The sequence below is a fragment of the Theobroma umbraticum genome, unplaced genomic scaffold, assembly GCF_002168275.2.
Source record: "Theobroma umbraticum cultivar Fairchild unplaced genomic scaffold, ASM216827v3 scaffold_67.0, whole genome shotgun sequence".
Taxonomy (NCBI): Eukaryota; Viridiplantae; Streptophyta; class Magnoliopsida; order Malvales; family Malvaceae; genus Theobroma; species Theobroma umbraticum.
Window position 1 is genome coordinate 7,801,337 of NW_018397262.1, and position 19,631 is coordinate 7,820,967.

The 19,631-nt window shown below is 29.8% G+C and overlaps 1 protein-coding gene and 1 pseudogene across 1 annotated transcript; both read left to right on the forward strand.

The window, feature by feature from the left end:
• Window positions 1–475: 475 nt before the first annotated feature.
• LOC149527048 (uncharacterized) lies at window positions 476–2,041 on the forward strand (annotated as a pseudogene).
• A 4,487-nt stretch (window positions 2,042–6,528) lies between these two features.
• LOC110419185 (glucan endo-1,3-beta-glucosidase 12-like) lies at window positions 6,529–8,620 on the forward strand. Its single transcript, XM_021432116.2, has 3 exons — window positions 6,529–6,684; window positions 6,814–8,121; window positions 8,350–8,620. Exons 1-3 carry the CDS (start codon window positions 6,600–6,602, stop codon window positions 8,382–8,384), a joined length of 1,428 nt encoding a protein of 475 aa, XP_021287791.1. The 5' UTR covers window positions 6,529–6,599; the 3' UTR covers window positions 8,385–8,620.
• The last annotated feature ends 11,011 nt before the right edge of the window (window positions 8,621–19,631 follow it).

The following is a 19,631-nucleotide window of genomic DNA, read 5'->3' on the forward strand; positions in this document are numbered from 1 at the left end:
AATTAATTTTTTTACGGTAATATTCAATGAGAAAATCAATAATATGTTAATAATTAATTAAAAATTATAATTATACACATATTTTTATCAATATTTATTGAACAATGAAAATTTTGTTGTATTTTTGTGATAAAGATACATATTTAAATAAAGGATCAAATTTTATTCAATATCTTTTATACTTGATTTTTTTTTATGCAGACAATCGAGAATATATATTATTTAATTTTGTAATTATAGCTTAAGTTAGAGAATATATGCAGTTAAAATTTTTATTATAATGTTATAGGAAGAGCAATGACAAAACATCAGAATGAATAAAAAAAGTACCATTCAAATGTCTGACTGCCATGGAAATGCAACTTCTGTAATCCAAAATTGTTAGGATTGCCTACCCTTTGGTACATACTATCTGCAATGTGATCCTCTACCATGAGATAATTTCCAGAGCCAAGATTACCCAGATAAACCAAACATGGGTGGACTTGTTGCTCTCTTGGAGGCGAAGAAGAAGGAGGAGGAGGAGGAAGCTGGACTTGAAGGTATAATGACCAAGAAATAGATCAAAAGAGAAGTGCAACCATTGTTGAAGGAACTTGTGTTGACTCACACTTGAGTTGTGATAACTTTTCTCCTCCATTTTCTTGGCCAAATTATTCTCTCCTTCCCCTTCCCTCCCTTCCCTTCCTTCCTCTCCTCTCTCTTTGTCCCTCTCTCGTATTTCTCTCCTCACATATACATACATTAGCATTTGATGTTGTGCCTCGATTTGATTTGCTGGTTTTGTTTCAATTGCCAAAGTGGACTTCTACTTTTCTAAATGTTCCATGTCATGACTTCATGCATATATTAAGAAATAAATTATGTTTACTATTATTAGATTATTTATTCACATATGATCTTAAGCTTGAGATCCTTAAAGGTATAGGTTGGGTAATCAATCATGTTTGCTAGCTGAAAATGTCATGGTTTTGGTTTTTAGTCATGAAAAAGTGAAAATTTCTTTTTCAAAATACATTTTGTATGTCTTAAATTTTTAAGACTGGCATTCAACTTAAAACTAAAAAACCAATTGATAATAAGCACGGCGAACTCTGCAAAAGCATGTGACAGGGGGTTTAGGAGGCTGTAAACATGCTTTCATGTCCATGGAATTATAATGATGCACTCAGCCTCAGGTTTACCATATGAAGGACCCTGTTCACCAGGAAAAGAAGCCCCTTTTTCAATATTTCAATTTACTTATTATTTTATGTTATGAGGGAAACAGCTTGCTTCACGCTCTTACACAACTTGCTTGATGCATGAAATAGTGTAAGGAAAACATGAACAACTAACCACCTTTTCCTAGATAAATATTGACAGCTTCCTTCTGACTTTTGTGTATCTGCATGATGAATCGACTAGCCAATGCTTTTATTGCTATCCTGCTGCCACTTTTGACAGTAGAAACTGATGCAAAACCGAAATGGTTGCAACAAAATTCAACTTCTGGTGTCATCACCTTGGCTGATGAGGAATGCAGCGAAACCAAGGCCAAGACCAGTGGGTGCAAGTTCAGGCCATGGGTGTGTGAGCAGGGAAAACATCTAGCCACAGTTCGGATGCGGTGTTGCAGGGACCAATGTGTTGATGTTGCCAGTGATGTTGCTCACTGCGGCTTGTGTGGGATTAGATGTCCCTTTACTTGGCAATGCTGCAGGGGGATCTGCACCAATACCAACCTTAGTCCCTTTAACTGCGGTAGATGTGGTAACAGATGCCCTTGGAGAGTCCGATGCCTGTATGCGATGTGTGGATATGCAGAGCTCCACCACCACGGCCACCGAGTCCTCCTCAACGGCCACCACCATTCCCTCCTTATCCACCTCACCCGCCTCACCCACCTCATCCACCTCACCCTCCTCCTCACCCGCCTCATCCACCTCACCTTCCTTGTCCTGAGAAACCACCCGGGCATCACCCTCCTAGACTGCCTAGGATTTTCCCTCCAGGTGCACCTAAGCCCCCAGAGGGTGATCAGCCACCAATACTAAGTTGAAGTCCAGTTGAATGTTCTGGTTTTATATAGGTTGCGTCCCCTTAAACTAAAAGTCTTTGTATAAGTTGGATTCCCTGGGTTTGAATCTCTTTCACTAATGTTTTGAATTATTGTCAGCAGTCCATATATAATGTTGGGGACTAATCAAAGAATCGTTCCTCCAAGATAGCAATCTACAGTAAGCAGTTAAAATTTATTTTTTGACTGCACAATTTTCAGTAATTTCTTTATTAATGACGAATTTCAGAATTTTGCATGAAAAATAATTACAGGTAATACATATATATATATATATGTATATATATATATAAAAACTTTGCAAGCCCCTTAAAGCTTTTATGGTGTATAATTAATGCTTGCAAGCATACGATGTCGTTTTGAAAGGTTTGGTGATAGGGGTCCAAATCTAGTTTAAACTAAGCCCAATTCAATTATTAAAAAAACAAAAGCCCAAGCCCAATCCTTAGCCCAAAATGTATTTTGGATTTTTAGAAATAATTGAGCTTTTTGAGGGTAAATTTGGGAATAAAAAATTTTATATTGGACACATTATTAGTGTATAAATTCTACACATGATCAATGAATCAAATATCATCACATGGTTAACAAGTTGGATTTAAAAATCTAGAATCTTAAGTAATAACTACTCGTAACTCTAAAAATATTTATTTCAAAAAAACTTTTACACATTTATAAGATAACAGCATTAATTTGTTAATAAAATATAAAAAAATTAATCACAAAGCAAAATTCAAAACAATGAAAGCTACATGCAATAACTTTAGTCAACAATTTCCTTATTTTCACATCTGTCAAATCAGAAATGTCGATCGTTCCATTTTCCTTCTTTCACAAGGACAAGTGAGATTTGATTAGGCTAGCAAATATTAATGGGGCAAATAAAAGCTTTCTTAATACCATAGAAATTTCCCATATACCAAATTTTCATAGAAAAGAAGGCTACCGACCTAAGCAACAAAGCCAACCCCCATGAAGACAATCTTGGTGAACAGAAATCTGCCGACTTGTACGCCCACATTGAAGTTATCATCAAAGCTCATAAAACCAAGGCCGAGTATGCAAAAAGCCTTGCATGTTGGGAACCAAAAGGAAAACTTGGTCAGCACTCACCTGCCCTTTTCCTACACTTTAGAAACTCTCCCCCAACTAACCAAGCACATGAAAATTTTCTTTATTATTAAGCCTTGAAAAGAGATCAAATTTCAAAGGGTCAAGGTCACGAGGGTCACTTGTTGATGATAGGACACTCCTTCAAACAAAACAAGTCAAGGGAAAAAAATATTAAATCTGTGGTTCAATGTCCTTTTTTTTCCCAACTGAAATTCACCAAATTCTAACGTTTATACCAAGGAAAGGTGTATCTAATGGGTTGGGACTTTGGACTTTTCCTTCAATTTTGGTGAGGTTTTGTTCTTGATTTCCTCCACCCTTTAATTAGCCCTTGAGTGAAGTCCAAATTGCTTACATAAAAGCTATATTCTTTAGCTATTAAGAAAATTGTAGTTCATAATTCTTTTAAATTCCAAATACTTCATTGCTTACCTAGACATAGAATTTGGGTTTATTATGTTATTTACCTTGACTTTTAAGTTAGTAATATATAATTTAGGGTAAAACACTCTTGCAGTTTTAAGTTCTAATCGAAATTTCAAGTATATCTATTAGTTTTCGAAATAGACACTCTACCTCAAGAGTGTAAACACAGAAATTATGAAAAAATTAAAATTAACAAAAATTATATAATAATAATTTTTAAAATTAATAAACGATAATATTGTTATTTCAATATTGCAATGTCATCAAAATTAATTAAAAAATTAACGGATGATTAACTGCTGGACTTGTGTATCTAATAGAAGATTTTTTTTAAAACCGAGTGTTTATTTTAAAACTAATGGACCTATTTAAATTTAAATTTAAACTTAAAAAGATAAAAGTATTTAATTATCCTATAATTGATATAATAAGCTTATATCTCCGTTCATTCATTATCGTTATTAGACTACGAATTCATTTTCTTTATTCATCTTTTTCTTTTCAAGACATCTCAAGATGAAATTCTATGGATACTTTGTTCTACAACCACGTTGAATATACTTACCACATGAGTGGTGAGCATGATAACTAGGATCTTTTGTGTTGCCTTTGATTAGGATTTGTGCTCAAAATAAAAAAAAAATAAAATAGAACTGACATTTACCTCGGTAGCCATGATATTCTCTGAGATTTCTTGTGAACAGATATGAAACCTATGACCCTTTGAGACCCCAACATACAAATTCCCAACACTATCTTAATGTTAATTTTTTGTTTTGTTTTGTTTTTTCGTCAACAACAGCTGCTTGAAATTGAAGTGATGCCATTGATTCCCTGTCTCTATCCCCCTGGCCAACAAGCACAAGCCTCCCTAGCTCTATCTCAAAATATATTATCACCATTGACAAATTCTATAAAGTTGTCCAAGCAGGTGAGTGTAAGGGGACCAGATTGATTTCAGACCAAAGATTTCTTTGACAATAAACTCTTTGCAACAGAAAGTTTGCACGAAAAAGTTCAACTTAGTTTTATAGTAGGTGCTATCTGTGTTCTGTTGGTTTTTTCGTGAATCATTTTGGATATAAATCGTTGTCCCTACATGTGAAAAATGATAAAAAAAAATCACACGTCAATTATATTAAAATATCAAAAACTTAATTAAATATAACAATGATCACTATACTTATCATCAATTGATTTTAAATCGAATCCTTGTACTAAAAAACAAGAGTTATCTTGTTTTGAAAAGGTTTAATGAACTGTTGTGATGTATATTCAGCTTTTATCTAAACCACACAAGCTTTGTATCATTGATTATTGTTTTCAAGTTCAAGAAGGAAAGGAATTGATTAGTTTTAATAGTCTGATTAATAATTAATTAAGTTGAGCTAGTGGGTAAATGGTCAATTTTGGGTATAAATTATGATTAATAAGGTTTAAGATGAATACATATAACCAGCCTTTTTCTTTAGTCTTGTCTTTTCTTCATTCAAGTGCTGGTGTTGTTATCCAACTTAAAAGCCTTTGAACATTTTCACATTGGAAGTTTGGATAGGTACTTGCAAGTTGCATATATCTCTTTATTGCATTTATCTCATTTCATTGCACTTATCTCCTAGGCCTCAATCAATTTCTCTGAGTCAACAGGTTAAATTCTATTGATGGAAAAAAAATTTACACTCATTTTTACATTTTTCTCATTCAAATATGAGAAAATATTGATAATCATATGTAAATATTGCCAAAGAAAATGGTTCAATCAATCAAATCAGAATGAGAAACTTGTTAGCTAAGGATTGAAAGTGTGAACCCTAATAATGGAGACAAAATTCCATAAGAAAATTGCTAATGGGGTTACTTATCAATGGACAATGAATCATGTTGTTCCCTACTTAGCATTTTAAGATAATATTTATGATTTTGGTATGGGATTGCCCAATTTTATTTTTTTTTTGTTATCATAAACACCATCCAACACATATTTTAAACATGATGAAACTTTGGTTAGACTCTTCGTTAATCGCGTATTTACACTTTAACTAAAATGGAAAATAACGTAAAGTGAAATATAAAACATGATTTAGTTTTAATGAAAGTGAAGTCTCTAGCTAAGGAAGCAACATGTTAAGATCACAAATGCTCTGTCGATTTAAGAAAAAGACTTGGGCAAGATCTATGGAAGAGTGGGCCTCAAATGTTTTAGTAGATATGAAGATAGGCAAAGGGTTTACTTTGAATAGCAAAATATGAATAGAAATCTTTTATATCAATAAATATTTTTTTTAATTTTGTATCACGTATCTAGTTTTATATCGCTACATGAATTTATGAAAAGAACATCAAATGAAGGATCGAATCGAACAAAGAATTTATGTTGATTAAATATAAATAAAAAAATTTTATTTTTTTTAGAATTTTAAATTATATATCTATTTTTATGTTATTAATAGAAAATTCTAATGTTGGATGATATTATGAAAAGAACATCGCACAAGACACCGACTTATGTTCACCAAATACATTAGCAACCAATTGAAGCATGGATTATGATCCAGGAATAAAACCAAACCAACAATTAGCTGTCAAACCCCAGCCCAACGTTCGAATTTAGGGAAAAGAAACAAAGCCTAAGCAAAATTTCCAACCATCAATCATCCATCGACATAAAAGACAATGAGAGCATCTCTGGATCATCAATTTTGAACCTTCTAATTGGCTGATCCAGGTCCATCGAGGACACGTGTATGTGATGGCATGTCCCACTGCAAATCTAAAATCAAACCTAAGCAACAGTGAAGAAAAAACGGTCGAGTAGGTGGGTTTCAACCCACTTTTTGGCTAACGCCAAGCTCCCTAAGTGGGTCCCTCCCACATATTAACCCATGACCCCACTCTCTTGTTTCCCACTAATCCCACTCCCTCTATAAAACTACATGATAATCCCCCCATCTCTGAAATTAATTTCTCTGCTAATCTCCATTTTCTGCCATTGTTTCTTCTCATGCTCTGCTTCTTCCAGGTTCAGAGCATGGCTTACCAGGCTTTCTCTCTTCTTGTTCTTCTCCTTTCAGCCATGGGGTTTTCAGGTACGTAACGAAAAACCGTACTTTCCATCTTTACAAGACATGTTTCTCTCCATGTCTCTGAACACAAACATGGAAACTCGAAACTTGCTTTTGTCTTTTAACTTTTTGTTGTACATTTTTTTGTTGCAGATGCTGGTTCGATCGGGATTAATTATGGTCGTGTGGCCAACGACTTGCCTTCGCCAGACAAAGTTGTGGAACTCTTGAAATCTATTGGGATGGAGAAAGTGAAGCTCTACGACACAGACGCCACGGTTCTGACGGCTTTGGCGAACTCCGGGATCAGCGTGGTGGTTGCTCTTCCCAACGAGCTCCTCGCCTCAGCCGCGGCCGACCAGTCCTTCGCTGACAATTGGGTTCAATCCAACATCTCCAAATTCTACCCGGAAACGAAGATCGAAGCCATCGCTGTCGGGAACGAAGTATTCGTCGACCCCAAAAACACGACGAGCTACCTCGTACCAGCCATGAAAAACGTTCATGCTTCCTTGGTGAAATTCAACTTGGATTCCAACATCAAAATCTCTTCCCCCATAGCCCTCAGCGCCTTGCAAAACTCATACCCTTCTTCAGCCGGATCATTCAAACCGGCCTTGGTCGAACCTGTGATCAAACCCATGTTGGATTTCTTGAAACAAACCGACTCCTACCTCATGGTCAATGCGTATCCCTTCTTTGCATACTCGGATAACTCCGATGAAATTTCAGTCGACTACGCTTTGTTCAAGGAGAACCCCGGTGTGGTTGATTCCGGCAGCGGGTTGAAGTACAACAGCCTTTTCGAAGCTCAAATCGACGCCGTTTTCGCAGCCATGTCGGCTCTCAAATACGATAACGTGAAGATGGTGGTCACTGAAACAGGGTGGCCCTCAATGGGAGCCGAGAACGAAATTGGTGCAAGTGAAGCCAATGCGGCGTCGTATAATGGCAACTTGGTACGAAGAGTTTTGAGTGGAAATGGGACCCCTTTGAGACCCCAGGACCCACTTAACGTTTACCTGTTTGCTTTGTTCAATGAGAATCAGAAACCAGGTCCTACGTCAGAAAGAAATTATGGGTTGTTTTACCCTAATGAACAAAAGGTATACAACATACCACTAACAAAAGAGGAACTCGAAAGTGGCCAGTCAACGCCGGTCAACGGGAACACGAGTCAAGTTCCGCCGACCGGCGAGGTGTCGAAGACGTCTGTAGGACAGACGTGGTGCGTAGCCAACAAGAATGCCGGCGAGAAGAAGCTGCAGGCGGCGTTGGACTATGCCTGTGGTGAGGGAGAGGCTGATTGCAGCCCTATTCAACCAGGTGCAGCATGTTATAGTCCTAACACCCTGGAGGCACATGCCTCCTATGCTTTCAATAGTTACTATCAAAAGAAGACACGTGGGATCGGCACGTGCGACTTCGGTGGTGCTGCTTACGTCGTCTCGCAGCCTCCTAGTACATATTTTTATCCTTTTTCTCTCGATAATAATTATCATATTTGAATTTTAAATCCCATTTTAAATGATCACCAACATTATTTCTAGGCTTATAGCTTGATTTGGCTAATCTTGTAGTACAAATGAATAATGCCCATTTGCCTATCTGTAGCCATTAAAATGTGGGGCTAACCTCATTCATTGCCTGCCATTAAAGCCTCCTTTGTTTTCTTTCTTTGCACTGCAGGATATGGGAACTGTGAGTTTCCAACAGGGTACTGAAGCAATGGGAAAACATGCAAAGGGGGGGAAGACTTTGGTGAACTTTGAACAGCACAGACTGGGTTGGGGGGGCTTGAGATTTAGCAATTCTTTTTATCTGTTCCTATTACATGGAAAAGGATGAGTAGGTGGAGTTGTTGTCAGTTGGGTTTGACTCTTTTTTGTCTATAATTCATGCTTCTATTTGTATTTGTTTTATTTTATGGATTATTATATGTATAATATTCATTTTATAAGGTTAGATACTTAAAAAAATGAGGTATTAGGGAAGGACTTTTGTCTCCTTGTCCCTTTGTCTCCAGCATAAAATATGGTATCTTTTTCAAGTTGGGGTATGTGCAATTAGCCTAATTTCTCCTTGGGCTTACTGAGCTTGAGCAGAAAATTTTCTCCATATCTTATAAGGTTAATGGGCTTTTGCTTTTAGGTCTAAGATTAACCCAAGATGAAAGTCAGCATTGGGGCTCCAAATCTAATCAAACTGGGCTAAAAGGGCAATCTCTAAATTTATAGTTGTCGATACCTTAATATACACGTGTATATATATATATATAATTTTATAAATATGATTAATAGGCATTTAGAGTATTCATAGTTTATCCGATCCTCATGCTTTGGTTAATTGAAGTTAGTAATCGGTTTTGCACTTTTTATTTATCAGGTTAATAACATTTTTGGTTCATTTAATTTTAATTGTAAGAACAATTAAGTTATTTGTGTTTTAGGATATATTTCAAGTATGTTGAGCCCATGACTGTAACTGTATTTGTTGTTTTTGTTTCTTTAGTTATGCTTTGTACCTAATAAAAACAATCATCATGAAATAAGATGCCAAAGAGTTAGCTTAGTTGTCCATTGGCTCAAATCAAATGAACAATGTCCATGAGTCCAACATGCAACTTAATTTGATTAAATATAAAAAATGTATCATTCAATACACGATATTTATCAGATTTTAATATAAAATATATGTTTCGATTTAATAACTATAAATTAAATCATTTTTAAAAAATATATATACTAAATTACAAATCGATATGCCCATTGGTACAGCATATTCTATACGTTTCAGAATCATCCCCATCAACCAAAACTTACCTCAGATTAATTAATCAACAAAATGGGTATAGGTTTTTTCTTGTTAGAAAAATCAAGCATGGGAACCCATGCCCTCACTCTTTAGTTAAAAAAATTCCATTGACATGATGAAGACTTGCAAATATGTTTAGATATTTTTAAAGTTAATAAAATTTTATTTTTATTTTTATCTTATGTTTGCGTAAAAAGAAATGAGAAATCACAATCCAAAGCTATCACTTTCCCTCTCTCTTTCTCTCTCTCAACAATAACAAAACCAAACCAAATAGAAGAAAACAAAGCCAAAAAAAAAAAAGAGAAAGAAAGAGAAAGGGTGTGTTGATGAGCGGTGTGCACGCTGCTGCATTCCTCATTAGATAGCGTGTGGGTTTCGCAAGACAAGATGGATAGGTTGGGGTGGTGGCCTGGTGGGTAGGTGCGTTTGCAGGGTTGTACGCGCCCAAGGAGTCACCTTCAAGGCAACCTCCTTCGTCAAACTACCAAATACTTAAATCGATTTAACAACGTTGGCCTTTCTCGACTACGAGTAAATTGATTCAATCGATTAATTTGTTCGTCTCGATTGTAAAATGCTTTGGATTCAAAGATTCGTCACTCTTCGTTATCAATCTATTCACGAGCCTCTTGACCCTCATCTTTACGATAACCACCATACATGATGCATAGCGAGCCAATTCAGTGAATTTAATACAGCAACAGTTGTACTTAATGTCAAACTCGTGGGCTCTAGTCTCCCGTATTTTGACGGGCAAAACTCGATCTAGGAGGTGAAGTAGCTTATCTATCTTAGATTTCTTTGATTGAAATAAAAAATTTTATTTAAATGTGATAAAATGAAATTTTGTGTTCTGATAATAAGGAGAATATTGATTTGAATTTAAAATTTCAACGTAAATGTAAGAATGGGTTATCAGTTATCATTCTAACCATATCTATCATAACATTTTGTATTTTTTTAAATAAAAAATATATTTTATTTTTTACTTTAAACAATTGTTTATTCTTCTCAATTCATTAGTTTGCTTGTTTCGATAATAAAAGATTTTAAAAATTTCAATCTCGATGATTTTTTGTTTATGCTATTTAAGATGTAAATACTTGAGAAAACAAGTGAAAAAATTACACGTCTTGAGTTTCTTTGATAAGAAAAAAATAAAACCCTTTTTTCTTCTCTATTAATAATACGGAAAATATTAATTAGAATTCAAATTTTTTGACATAAATACATGGCACGGTTATCACTTATTTTTATAACAATATCTATCATCAAACTTTGCACTTTTTCAAATAAAAAAAACTAATTAACAATTTATATTTAATTTAATGATCAGTTTTTCATTTTAAAAATATCGAGATTTAATTTTAAAATTAAAAAATAAAATAAAAATCGGGTTTAGGTATCAATGCAATGGGAATCTTAAGTAGGCAAAGATCCATGGAGGCAGGGGATTGGGATCCATGATTTAGCAAAGATATTTACCTAAAGGAAAAGGTACCTAATTGCTATATTTGGAAACCTTGTGCCTAAAAGTAGAAATTAAAATGGTGACATTCTATCAGTATAAGCTACCAAGGAATTGGAATTTCATATTTCAATTCATAGTGTTCATATACCTTACGGAAAATATAAGAATGGTTTTACAAGTCACAATCACTAATTAGTTTTACCTACAAAAGATTCTTTGTTACTTCAAAACAAAATTATTTGATTTCACATTTATAAAAAAGTTTGATAATTTTAGAAATAGTAACGGGTAGAATATCTGTTAATTTTTAAGTACTCAAACTTGAATTTAAATTTACATATGAGCATTTGGCTCATCGGTTAATGTATGATTTTTTACTTTAAAAATAGAGTTCGAATCTTTCTTCCCTCAATTATAAACAAAAAAAAAAACCTTGAATTTGAATTCGATTATTATTGCTCACAAAAAATTTGAATCCAAAACAAAAAATAAAGCAATAATGCTTAAAAAATCTTCGAAATTATTTAAGAAAATTCAAATAAGTTTTTATTTTTTTATTTAGTTCAATTAAACTTTTATATTTTTATTTTCAGTCAAATAAATCTTTATATTTTTATTTCAAATTAAATTTACTTTTATAATTAATAATTAACTTAGTTAAAATGCTACGTATTATTCTATACCATATGCCATACTAAAATGTCATAATCAATAATAATGTAGCATATTAATATATTATAATTGATGATGTAATATATTAATGTAGCATAATCATATAATCATGTGATATTTGATTGATTCAGTTAAAATGTTATTTATCATTTTATGTCACTTAATATATTAAAATATTATAATTAATAATAACGTAATATGTTGATATAATATGATGATATTATCATATTACTTTTTTATCTTTTATATTAACATCAAATCAACATCATGTCAATATTATATAAATAAAAAATAAAAAATAATATTTTAATTAATAAAAATTAATAACCCTCCTTAAACCCATAACAAAGAATAGTTTTACTAATTATACCAAATTCAAATTTAATTATAAAACGTTTTAATTTTATTTAATCAAATCGAAAGATCGAGAGCATTGATTGTGGTCCTGATTACCACTGACCAATAAAATAATACTACTTTGGCATTTAATTATTTCTTATATAGTTTGATGTGGCAGGGAATTTATTGTTTATTTACTTTACGTATGCTTTAGGTAAAGCAATAATTACCGCGGGGGTGCAGCCGAACGTGCCTATACATGCTTTATATAGCACAATTGTCTTCCCTTTCTTCATTATTATATCTTTTCGAAAGAAAAAACTAACCCATACATTTAAATGAAACCAAAGGTGTCATTGGGCATTCACCTATGTCTCTTTGTTTTTATCATCATTATTTGGAAAAACAAAAAGAGATTTATTAGTGGGGGAGGTGGAGCCAGCTAGTTGGCATGTAATTTAATTTGGGAAAATTGCATTAAAATTTTCATTTTAATTTTGACTTATATAATAGAAAATTTGTTAAATTTTAACTATTTCAACTAAACTCTTATTTTCATTATATTCGAATGAATTTTAAACATTGATTTAATTAAAATCAACGTGATGATAAAGTGGTTCGTCGAGTTTTAGGTTTTGAGTTTTGTTTAATTATCATGTCGAGTCTAATAACATGAAATATTAATTAATATTAAATTTATCAATAATTAATTTTTTTAAGATTATGAATTTACTTAAATAAAAATTAAATTTTAATAACTTATTTTTGAGTGAAGTAAGAATTACTTAAATAAAAAATATATGTTTACTACTTAATCATTTTGCCTTGTGTCGTTTTGTTTGTCATACTTTATGTCTTATTATTTCTTTACCTTTTTGGTGAAAAATGAAAGTGAATGTTATCATGTTAACTTGGAGGCAAAGAATGCCTATCTATATATAAACATTATATTAAGAGTTTTAATTATTCCAATGTGAGAAATTTGGATATATATATTTTATTGAATTTTTTTTTTTGCATACACAAATCAAAATATCTTAATTTATAAAATTGCATAAATTTATCAAAAAATTTCCTAATCATTTTAAAATTTTAAAAAAATGATTATTTCACTTAAAAATGACGTTATAGAATAAAAAAAGTACAACCGCCTATCAAATTTGTAAGATCATTAAATTATTTTATAAGAATATTTTTAATAATATTATTATATATGTATAATTAAGTTTAGGGTATCGGAGATTTATTAATATTTAAAAATTAATACAATTAAATTTAAATAATAAATATCTTAAAAATGATATTTGAAATTTACTAAAACTCGAGACGAGTATTAAATACTTTACTTGAATTCATTCTAAATCCAAATATAGAATATCCCGGTATATGGTTGGATATAAGTTTCATTTACGCCTACGTGTGGGGAAAAAAAAAGAGAATGGATTTAAGAAATTGCAATGGAAATCATATTCCAAAATTGTTTTCAATTAATATTGTGAAAACAGGAAAAAACAAAGGGGTTTTTTCCCATAAAATAGAAGAAGAGGTTTTGACGATGGTGACATGGCATGGGATTACTGGTCAACTTGGTAAGCTTATCCTGACTCTGACCGGACACTACCCAGACCCCTCCCCTCGCCCTTTCCATCAATGTGGGCCCACTTCCCCACCCAACGACCCCCCGTTCATTGCTTTCCACAATTCCAAGAAGAAAAAAATTAATTTTTTTAAAAAATAAAAAATATATTTATTTTAATTTTTTTTTTAAAAAGAACAAAAAGCAAAGGAAAAACCGGGTCAAATAGTCCAATCATATGGAAAAACTATATGTACACGTGTCGGTAGGTCATGGATTGACGCCGTCTAAAAGGAAAACACAGCTGTCGGTTAGCGTGCTCTCGAGTCACGAGACAGGTCAGAAGGACGGCCCATAGATCCTGCATCTTGTCTGTCCCATCAACCGGTTAGGTCGTACCCGGAAACCGCCTGCTGCCGGTGAAGTTAAGCAAAGAGTGAACAATTTTGTTTATGCCCCCTATAGTTTTGTAGCTTTTGCTCTTTAAGAAGAGATGAACAATTAGATGATTCGATCTATTTGTCATATTTAAAATTAAATAAATTAAATGTTTTTTAAAAATTAATTAAATATAAAAAATCAAATTAATTAAATATTAAATTAATTTCACTAGTTTAAGTTTAAATTAAAAATATTAAAATTTTATTTTATTTTTTTGAATGAAATATTTAAATTTATATATTTCATTTATAATTCTAAAATATGAAATAACTTTAATAATGAAAATATACTTTTTATATCAATTTAAAAATAATTTTATTTTTTAGTTAGTTCTATTTAGAAATTTTAAAATTAAAAACCAATCAACTAAATTAATTGGATGAAACTTTTTGGACCAATAGACATACTGGATCAATTGGATCAAACTGTTTTATTCAAATTATATTTGATTCACTTAGATTATAGATCTAGTTCAATTTCACTTAATATCATATAATTTTTATTTACTATTTTATTTAAAATTAAAGAATTAAAAGTAAAACTAAATAATAAAATATAAATCAAATGAAATATTATTTTATTAATTAAAAAATATCATTGTTAATTCATTATATTGTAAAAATAATTAAAATATTCCTACAATTAAAAGGTGCTTAAATCTTTTTCATTTGAATTAAAAAATTAAAAGATTAAAAATAATAAAAGAAAAAAATAAAAATATTAATCAAATGGATTATAATTTTATCAATTTAAATTTATCATATTTAATTCAAAATATTTTTAATTTGAATTAAAAATTAAAAGATTTAAAATAATAAAAGTTTAAAAATAAAAAAATTAATCATGGATTATCATTTTATCAATTTAAATTTATCATCCTTTATTCATTTAAATTGAATTCGTGTGAGGAACTTTTTTTTGGATTTTTATTTCATTATAATTAATTTCTTTTATTATTGTAATAATATTGGGGGTGTTATTGTACAAACAAGAAATTCAGAAGGGTTTAAACAGGAATTTACGTTACTTAAAACAAAAAGAAGAAAATAAAAGGAGTTTTCTCTAATTTTTCTTTTTTTAATCTCTCTTTAAATTGCCCTTTTTGAATACACGGCTTTTAATATGCCAACATGACAGTCAGCTGACGTGGTTGCCTGTGTGGTCCCATAGCCACGTCTCATTGATGGTGGGACCCGTACAACGCGGTCAAGCAGATCTTTCTTTTTCATTTTTCTATTTTCTATTTTTTAATTATTTTTCCAAGGATAATTTGGGATTTGTCTAATGGCATTTGTGTCATTTCGCAATTTACACAACTGACCTTTTCTTTTTGTAATAGAATTAATATTTTTGCAATGGCATTAAGGAAAGAAAATTAATATATTTCTTAACAGTAAGCAATAAATTTCATAAATAATACTTCTTATTACTTTTTCAGTTTTTTTAGGTACGAAAGTTCTTTAATATTAAATTAAATAGAAAAAATATACTTTCTTTCAATATCTTAAAATTCAAGTTAAGCATTAATAAATTAAAATTTTTAAATTTTAACAATTAAAATATTTTTGATCAAAAAATTAGTATATTTTATTAATCACAAAAAATACGAATATTTAAATAATTAAGTAACTTAATTGAAATAAAAAGCGGTAAGTTCATGTTCAATCTTTCTCTTTTCTTCTACCTAATTTTGCTTCTTATATTGGGAAAAAAAATTATTGCCTAAGTCAAATTACTATTTCTAGGAAGAGATAGGGGAACAACATTTAAGAGTTGATAAACAACTCTATTTAAATAACCATCACCATTGACTACTTGTCAAGTTTAAGATAATCTAATATTGTTATATAAAATAATGCTCTTTTCGTTTTTTTTTTTGAAAAGTAGTGTTCCGTTTATCTTAATTATTTATTTTTTTCAAAAGGTAAAATAAAATATTTAATTTTGATTTATTTTATATTAAAATTTAAAATTTTTATAATATAAATGTTTGATATGAAACAATTTTTTAAAAAATCATGAAAGTATATTTGTAACATAAAAAAAAATAAGAGTTATTAAATAAGAGTGAGTATATGAAATTAATGTAATTTAAATGGATTGTTTCAATAAATATTGGACCTTTCTTTATTTGCCCTTTTACACACAATCCATATAAATATTAAAATGATTGTTGCCTAGTCACTAGATACCATAATTTGGTTTTTGGAATTGGAATAGATCATGTTTTGACTTTAAAATTCTCACTTTACCCCACCTAGGATCCCTTTGGGTTAAGGGCAAAATTGGGTTCTTAATAAGAATTATTTTTACGGATATTATTTATATTAAATTATAATTTTTTTAATTCATCAATTATGAAAGAAACAAAGAGGGAATACTTAAGAGCAAAGGTACAATTAAATTGTCATAATCCCTAATTATAATCCCCAATTTTCCCTTAATTCTAAAGTGGGTTTTGGCCTTAATCACTCATTATGATAATCCCCTTTGCCCACAAAACCCTAAAAAAAATAAATAGATTAAATCATCATCAAACTTTAGCTAAGAGGTTTAATCAACCATGTGATGGATATCGGACAGCTGGACAGTGCCACTAATTATGAGCCATGATGGAGGGTAGTTATACCAAATGGCAATATGAATATCAAAGGGAAAATAAGGGAAGAAAAATCAAGAAAGGAAGGAAACTTGTTTCTTAGTGGAAGAAGACCTCTAATTTGTAATTATCTACCTTTTATAATATGAATTGTTTGTATTAGTAATAATACTTAATTATTGAATTTAATGTATATATATTTTATTTTTTTATCACTCAAATATAAAAAAATATTTAATTTATATAAAAATCAAAGAGATATAAATATTTAAAGACAAAAAGAGTATGCAATTTTCAATTCTTTACGATATTTTATTATGGGGAATAACAGAGGGCATATTCACATTTCATGTCAAGTTCTCAGGATATTTAAAAAAAAAAGATAATTTTTTTAAATTATTAATCCACCAAGAGAAAAATCATTTTCTAGAAATCAATATAAAACAAGAGAAGACTCCCAAACGGTTAAAAATATATTAAAATAATAATGTATTTGGTGTGTTCAATTTGATTAATTCGATGTAAATAACATGATTTTGTAGTTGTTGTCGATTTTTTTTTTATCTATTTAGATGAGGAAATTCATTCCTGTTAATAAATAAATAATTTATTTATATTGTTGACTTATCTCGAGTAGTTAAAAGTGAATTATGATATATATTCGAAAACTTTGACTTAACAATTAATGTATGAATTCTTTGTTTAAAGAGTTAAGTTTGATTTTTTTAAATAAAAAAATAAATTATAATTTAAATAGAAATTTAATCTAAACAAATATTTAAAATCAAACCTTAAAATCAATCAATTTTAATTTAATAAATAAATAAATAAAATTGTCGTGAGAACTTGGAAGGTCCAATATCAATTTCTCTATTGGATGTTGAAACAGTGGTACGTACCAATTTTCATTGCTTCACTCTCCATTTAATGAAAACTAACCGTCGATAAATATTTGTTTTTTTAAATATCTCAAAAATTAAGATAAAAATTTTGACTTCAATATTAAATTTTTAATTTTTTATAATATAAATATTTACTATTTTTAACATAAAAAGTACACATATTATGAAAAAATTAATTCATTTTGGAATATTTTAAATGAAAAAAAGAGAAAGAGATAGACAGATTATTTTATTTTATTTTTACTTTTAAAATTTTTATACAATTCAAAATACCTAATTTTTCAAGATTAATTGTGGGAGGTTGCTTAAAGAAACAAAATGTGGAACACTCTAGACAAAACTTTGAGTAGGTTATGGTAATTGGCTTGTAATCATGTCAATTAAATTCTTTTTTGAATAAATTCCATGATGACATTCATAATTCATTATTGCATTTTTTTTTCTTTTTTATACTCAAATTTTATTTTTTATTTTTTTTAGAACCCCCCTTTCCCTTTGTAGAATTAACTTGCTTTTCTTTTACTTTGCACCTTTTCTTTCACATTAAGTTATTTTCTATTTTAGAAAACTTATCTTGTAAAATTAATGCATAATAAAAAGCATTCTGATTTTCGTCTTCTAAATTTCATTCATTTTTTTATTATTTAATATATAAAAAATTCATATTAACATATCTTTATTCAATTTTCTCGAAGCCATAACAAATATATATGTAAGAAATTTGTTTTAACATCTATAAAATTATGTTATCTCATCCCATGTCAGACGTAAATATAATTATTAAAATTTACATAAGATTTTAAATCGATCATAAATAGTAACTTGAATTTAAATTTTTGATGAACATGATATTTGGATTGAAAAAGTTATTGAATAAGCATGTTAATAGCTTGTAAAAAAATGTTAAAAGAAAAAAAATCCTCTTGCATAGGAAGAATTTGGCGGGAAAATCAGCACTTTTACTTTTTACAATTTCTTGTCAACATTGGCCTAAACTTTCTTTAAATTAAAGGAAATGAAAGGAATAAAAGAATTAACAAGGGACAAAGAAAATCAAAATTGCTAACGTCAAGGATTAAAAAAGTTAGTCAAAACACAAAAGCTTTTGCTTACCCAATTTTGATTGCAATAATTCAAGCTTCAATTATTCATTATCAAAAAGAAAACCCTCTTTTTTTTTTTAGTTCTATTTTCCTTGGATTTATAAAATAAAAATTGCTAATTATTTTAAATAATTCCAAATTTTTTATTGCCACTTGGAATAGGATTGGGTGGGGGGAAGAAACCCTAGTTTGCAAACAAATTTGGTTTGAAAGAAAAACAAAATTCCCTTAGCCTTAAAAGAAGGATGAAGAATCAATCATCAAAAAAAGAGAAAAGGTGAAAGAAATTAAAACAACAAAGAAAGCAAAAATAAATATAAAGCAAAATTGATTCTCAAGAAAGTGAAATAATTAAATGTGAGCTTATGCCATAATGTTGGCTTGGTCCCAAAACTTTTTTAAAATTGAGTATTACGCCCTTAATTATTCCATGAAAAATGCTCTTAACACCTTAAATCCCATCAAAAGGTAACTTTCGACAGTATCGATATTTTATAATTGAGATATTTTACATTATCCGATTTGGTATAATTTGGTTTGAGCAGTAAAATTATTATGACTTTCTAATTTGAGTATTATGTATTGATTTTAATTAGTTAAATTTCAATCAAATTTGGATTTAAATACTTCAAAAATAACAAATACTTTTCTTGTACCATTCCTAACATCCATCCATATAATTCTTTGAAATATTCAATATTTGTTTATAATTCCAAATTGATCAATACATAAATCATAGAAAAATATAAATTCATACGATTTTCACGATCGGTTAAAATTTATTTAAAATTAAAACTAAACCAATTTGGGATATTCGAAAACCGAAAGGAGAATAAAGAAATTAAATTTAAATTTTTTTGACATCCCTTTGATTTTTTCTTTATTATATAAATTAACTTGATAATATTACAGCATGTTAAAAGTGAATAAAACCTGTCCAAGGCAGAAAGAATGATGGAGACCAATCTATAAAAAGCATAAGCAAATATATATAAATATATAAATATTAATTAAAAGAACAAGGACTTTTCTGTCATTTTAATTTTCATAT

Coding starts and splice junctions, on each gene's coding strand:
- LOC110419185 (XM_021432116.2), top strand. CDS start 6,600: ATGCTCTGCTTCTTCCAGGTTCAGAGCATGGCTTACCAGGCTTTCTCT. Junction 6,685..6,813: donor TTCAGCCATGGGGTTTTCAG/GTACGTAACGAA, acceptor TTTTTGTTGCAG/ATGCTGGTTCGATCGGGATT. Junction 8,122..8,349: donor CGTCGTCTCGCAGCCTCCTA/GTACATATTTTT, acceptor TTTGCACTGCAG/GATATGGGAACTGTGAGTTT.